The sequence below is a fragment of the Zerene cesonia genome, chromosome 7 (assembly GCF_012273895.1).
Source record: "Zerene cesonia ecotype Mississippi chromosome 7, Zerene_cesonia_1.1, whole genome shotgun sequence".
Taxonomy (NCBI): domain Eukaryota; kingdom Metazoa; phylum Arthropoda; class Insecta; order Lepidoptera; family Pieridae; genus Zerene; species Zerene cesonia.
In genome coordinates, this window is record NC_052108.1 from 745,327 (window position 1) to 750,828 (window position 5,502).

The window sequence follows — 5,502 nt, forward strand, 5'->3', positions numbered from 1 at the left end:
ATAAATTTTGAATCAAAGTTATGTTTCAACTTGTGTTACTATAATTGTCGTGTTAAGCACAATGTGTATACTTAAAGTAATGTGAATCGCTGTGAATATAAAAAAAAAATCCAAAAACACGAATAAATTAATGGATAACTTATTGGTTATTTTATTCTTAATTAATATGATCTTAACTAGATATGGCAACTTTGAGATCACGGTTTCAGTTGGTACAGAAGTGTTGCCAGTTTGGTTTTTTGACATCGATTTTGTGCAACAGGAGGAGACAGATAAGGAAAAATAGTTATAGATAAAAACATAATTCTTAGGGTAATTCTAGCTTTCCGTTACATATTTTCTAACATATAAGTTATTTGTTTTAGTCGAATCACTTTGACAGCCGAGGATGGTGGTATTGTCTCGAAGAGATTGTCATCATTTGTTAGTGATGAGGCCATCTGGTATATTTCCTAATCCTATTTCCTATTTTTGTTTGTTTCCAATAAAGTGTTAATGATTATTGTGTGTAACAAAACAACGCTTTTATAACATAATTCAACACACAAGAAAAACAGATAAGGGAAACCATAGTTCGAATAAATTCAGCAAAGAGAAAGAGAGGAAAAATATTAACAATCAATTTTCGTCTCTTTCACAACGGCCCTATTCGAGTTTACAACAATCGATGTCAAAAAGTTGTCAAATGTGATCGCAAGAGTCCAAGTAGCGCTGGAAGACGAAGTCGAAATGTTCGCACTTGGAGTTTGTTACCTCGTGCACTTGATTCTTCCTGAAAACATTAAAGTAAACATGATTTCTTTTTATAGTTGGCGTAACATACGATTTTTTGATCTTTCGATTCGTTCCAGTGAAAATTAAGTCTACACGTAGAAAACAAAACACCTACTTTACACTCTGTTGTTAAAATAAGTTAAGACTTTAAGACAGTCAAAAACGATTTATTGCCTTTTGGGATACAAAAACAGCCGAACCAAAGATTTTAAAATGTCGGCTTTAGAATTTTTTTTACTTAATTAAATTAGATATTTATACAGTGGAAAAATAGATTATCCTCAAAAGAGTATTTGCATTTATGGGTTGGATTGTGTGGTGTGGATGATAATAATATAGTATTCAACTGACTTGTAATATTCTTCACATTCCTCAAGTGTGACGTCAGCGCTGACGACGCGCGCGCCGAACCCGCTGTAGTAGCTGATGTAACGTTGCTACAATTTAAAAAATAACGATTTTTTAGAACCGAAATGGATCAATTTTAGAAATAACTCCGCGTGTCATAAATATGTAATGATTTATAATCGACGATAATATCGATTTATATACTAATCCTAAAATTAAGTCATAGTAATATACTTTTATTACAGTTTATATCTCTGTCAATTTTCCACACTGAAATTGGCTGAAATTGCTTTAAGTACGTTTTGACGACGTCATACACCCCCTCCCTAATATAGTTGGATTGTGACAAAAACGAATTTTTATAAAGTAACTAACTATAAATTAAAAAATTATAAGTTAATCACCTGAACATGCTTAGAAAATATCTGTTCGCCCACAATATTGCACGCTACACGTAAGGCCTTCGCGATGACGTCAATGTACTTCACATAACACACGGCTGCATCGCGCGCGTCGGCGTCGCGGCGCAAGCGCAGCTTTAGGTTTATACCGCCAAGAGGCGCGGTGTTCTAGACATTACAAATTCAATTGAAAATAAGGACTAGGAAAAATAACTAGTTAATATGAAATACGAAAAATCATGTTCGTATAAGAGAAATACACTAGTGATCCTTTTCTTGGGTTGTTTATATACACAAATTCGGTTGTCGAACAAAAATTTACGAGTATATGAAGAGCTTTAGGTAAGGTTGCTTGGAAATGCAGATAAGAATAATAATAAGAAAAATGTAAGGGTTCTATTTATCCAGTTGTATCGTTATTTGTACTGAAGAATGACATTATAATAAAAAATTTAATATAACATGTACACATACATACCTGGTCAATAATACTTTTCATCATGAGAGTTAAGGATTTAGTCTGAGACAAATCGTACTCATTTATAATCGTTACACCACCCAACATATTGTACCTGAAAATAGTTAATTGATAAGTAAAAGAATAACATGCAGAAATTCCTCAGACAAATTAAAACAAGACGTACGCGTTAGCCATATACATATGATGACCAGGGGGAGAGCAGACCTTATATTGACGATCTAAGCCGTAATTCTTCAAAAAGAACAAACAACTAGTTATGTCCCACATATAATGGTTCAGTATTTCAGTATCCCGCCACTTCTGCATTCCATTAAAACGATACGGCATTATTAATAATTGTAATTTTGAATTCAAACGATCCTTGTATTCGGCGGTGATTTTGAGAAGTTTTACAAATAATTTTAACTCTCTGGCAACATCGGATTGAAATATGGCATCGTAACCTTCTCGGTGTGGCCAGATGAGAAAACATTCGGCGTTTAAGCGCTGTGACACTTCGAGGCATTTCTTTATCTGTGTCGCGGCGTGTGCAAAAACGTTAGCGTCGTTGTTCGTAAACGCTCCAGTTGTGTAACTGAAAAAAATTGTATATTTATGTCTATGACTAACCTAATAAGTAGCTATGTAACAGTAATTTTTTTTCAAATTCTAATTTATTGCAAAACACATAGATTTTTTTTTTCATTCATTTGAACAGTACAGACATATTAGGTATAAAGAAGAGTGATATCTTCCTAGCAACACACATGACGTTTTTTAATTTTTATGGAATCCAATGAATCTGTGGCATGGGCGTTTATTTCGCTACAAGAATTTTAATAAAGTTTAAAGTACACGCGAAAATAAAACGAATATTAAAAAAAAAACTTACCGTGGATGCGTATGCAGGTCAGGAGCAAGCCACAACAGCTTCACATGATACCTCTGGCCCAATTCGTGAATATATTCAACAATTTCATCAAAATTAGTCTTGTTTTCCTCCCAACTATCGGACAAATGCAGCAAGTCGGAGTCGTAAGCTGTCCAGTACTTAACGCCAAGCTTAGTACAGAGGTCGAAAAAGGCTTTTATGCATCTTTTGTAATTGTCCATAGAGTGGGAATTGTCATCCCAGGGACGGTTGTTGCTGGTTCTTGGATATTCTGCACCTAAAAAGTTATAAATATTATTTACAAAGATATAATTGCAGCAAGTAACCATTACATATAATTAATTCTCTTTTAACACCACATATAATGTTAAATGGTTACAATAACTATGTATCTAAGCCAAATAAACATATCGCATATAAAATATGCTATAAGTTATAATTTAATCCGAACCTGAAACCTCACTTGCATGCAAACTTGCAAATAAAAGTGTTATATATAAAATGATTTTTTTTATCCAAACTATAGTAAATTTAGCTCCCAAACTTAAATTTAAACATATTCCGTATTACAAATCAACTCACTACAAGTCCTGAACTCAGTGAAAGACAAGCTATATTTAAGCCAGTCTTCCATAGTCTTCGAGTGCAGTCTCTCTGCTGCATTGTAGTAGCGGTAGCTGAGGGTGTCGGTGGCGGACGCAGCCGTGTTGAATTCCACCTTCTCTATACCTAATGAGGAATTTTCTTTTACTTTTTATATGTTTTAGGCAACATTTAAACAAGTATATAAGATTTCAAGATTATTTTTTTACTAATTCTATAAATTCACAGATTCCTTGAGTTAAATGTCAATTTAGAAAATTAAAAGTGACCTTTTAAACCTGATTTAATTTGATTTAATATTCAATATATTAGTTGTTATTTAATCTTATAATAAATTTTATTATCAACGATATTACTTTCGAACAATAGGTATACCTTTTTTATTGTATAAATTAATTTTATCTTTACTCAAATATTTGTCTGTAATATTAAAATATACGTTCTTTTTTATATTTAGAATTACTAAATTTGATTTGCTTTAGAAAAGTGTGAACATTAAAAACATAACTTTCTTTAATAAAGCACTGATGAATATGAAAGTTAATGGAATTAAGCCAATTAGTGGATCAAATAAAATAAAATATACCTAAACACTCCCACATATTTTAATAAACAAAAAGTCCTACCTTGAAAATAGTCCACACTGTCAGCAGCCCTACCTTCCTTTACCTTTTGCCTCTTGCCACCAGGCTGCGCATATGTCGACATTTTTTAAAGATAGCAACACAAGTTATGGCGGGACGGTCGTTTGGGAGAACTTAAATAATATTGTATGAATGGAGTCAGCGGTACGTGACTGTATCATGTATCCTTTTGTTTTGAATAGCATTGTGCCCTCAGGATAGAGGTATCAAGTGGCGGGCTTAGAAATGGCTGTTTGAGTATAGTTTTTATCGCGACTTTTGATGCCTTGCCACTTTAGAATAACTTAAATTATTGTAACTAATAGTGCTCGAATTACCGTAACAAGTTTAAATACTAAAGATAAATCTATTTCAGAGAGTTTCAATTTATTTTTTTATGATCAAATGGACAAGACTATTCAAATTAGCTCGTGCAAACAAAAGCTTTATCTTCATAAACTTCTTGTTTTTAGCTTCAATAATTTCTACTTTATTTGTATAGATATATTATACAGACTAGCGGTTCACCCCGGCTTCGTCCGTGGCACATACATAACTTATATCACTCAGTGAACTACAACTTCACTTTCTTTTCAATTGCGATAGAAAACCAGTCCACTAGTTTTTGTGTGAAAACATTACAAACATAAATTCAAAAATAAAAATAATTCCTCTTTGTAATGTATACTTCTCTACTCTTTATAACTATTTGTTATTTATACTCTTTATACATAAAAACCTAATACCAGATTGTGTCCGCAATTTAGTTTTCACATAAAGAAGTAACCCATATCGATCTATCCATACTTAAAAACTTTCACGTATCTAATATTAGTAGAATTTACTGAGGAAGGCTATAGGCTACAACACAGAAGACTCGAAACAGTTATTGCAACCATATATACATATGTTGTAGATATATCGTAATGTGTCACGTGGGTTAAACCACAAGACACAGTAAGTGAAATAAAAGAAAACAGAAACACAATAAAAATCTTTATTAACTACAAAAAAATCCACAACACCCTCAGCAGAACCGCAACGCACAACACAAAAATCGGTACCGGTATCTTCGTCCCCTCCACCTTCAGCCCCGACACCTCCCCCCTCCTCAGCGGTTCCACCAAACCGGCCATTTTAGGTTTGTCCACAGGCTCTCCGATCATGGAAAATTTCGACGTTTCAATTATTTTCACCGTCACCATTTTGCCCATTAGCACTTTGTTCTTTGGCACCAGAATTTGTTCGTAGAACTCATTGTGTGCCACAAAGTACTTAGTGTCGTGAGATACATCCGTCACTAGCACTTCGTATGTTTCCCCGAGCCGGCTGCAGTACGGGTGGTAGGAACGGAAGAATTCAGAGAGCGCTTTCGTACGCTTTTTCACTTCTTGCGCGGGT

At 33.7% G+C, this 5,502-nt stretch overlaps 2 protein-coding genes across 3 annotated transcripts in view; both read right to left on the reverse strand.

Annotated features, from left to right (window-relative positions):
* On the reverse strand, positions 1-4,241 carry LOC119840772 (xylose isomerase-like). Of its 2 annotated transcripts, none has more exons than XM_038367514.1 (8): positions 4,105-4,241; positions 3,458-3,604; positions 2,876-3,152; positions 2,168-2,578; positions 2,002-2,095; positions 1,527-1,691; positions 1,126-1,211; positions 1-772 (listed from the first exon to the last, which is right to left on the reverse strand). In XM_038367514.1, the coding sequence occupies exons 1-8, from the start codon at positions 4,184-4,186 to the stop codon at positions 682-684; spliced, it is 1,353 nt and encodes a 450-aa protein (XP_038223442.1). In that variant the 5' UTR covers positions 4,187-4,241; the 3' UTR covers positions 1-681. The 2 variants fall into 2 exon arrangements, with proteins under 2 accessions (XP_038223442.1, XP_038223443.1); XM_038367515.1 differs by having other exon boundaries at positions 4,138-4,213.
* An 841-nt stretch (positions 4,242-5,082) lies between these two features.
* The window catches only part of LOC119828269 (threonylcarbamoyladenosine tRNA methylthiotransferase), a 6,498-nt gene continuing 6,078 nt past the window's right edge, over positions 5,083-5,502 (reverse strand). Inside the window, exon 8 of the mRNA XM_038350383.1 lies at positions 5,083-5,500. Coding sequence (XP_038206311.1) covers positions 5,106-5,500 — 395 coding nt within the window. The 3' untranslated portion in view covers positions 5,083-5,105. The remainder of the gene's footprint in view (positions 5,501-5,502) is intronic.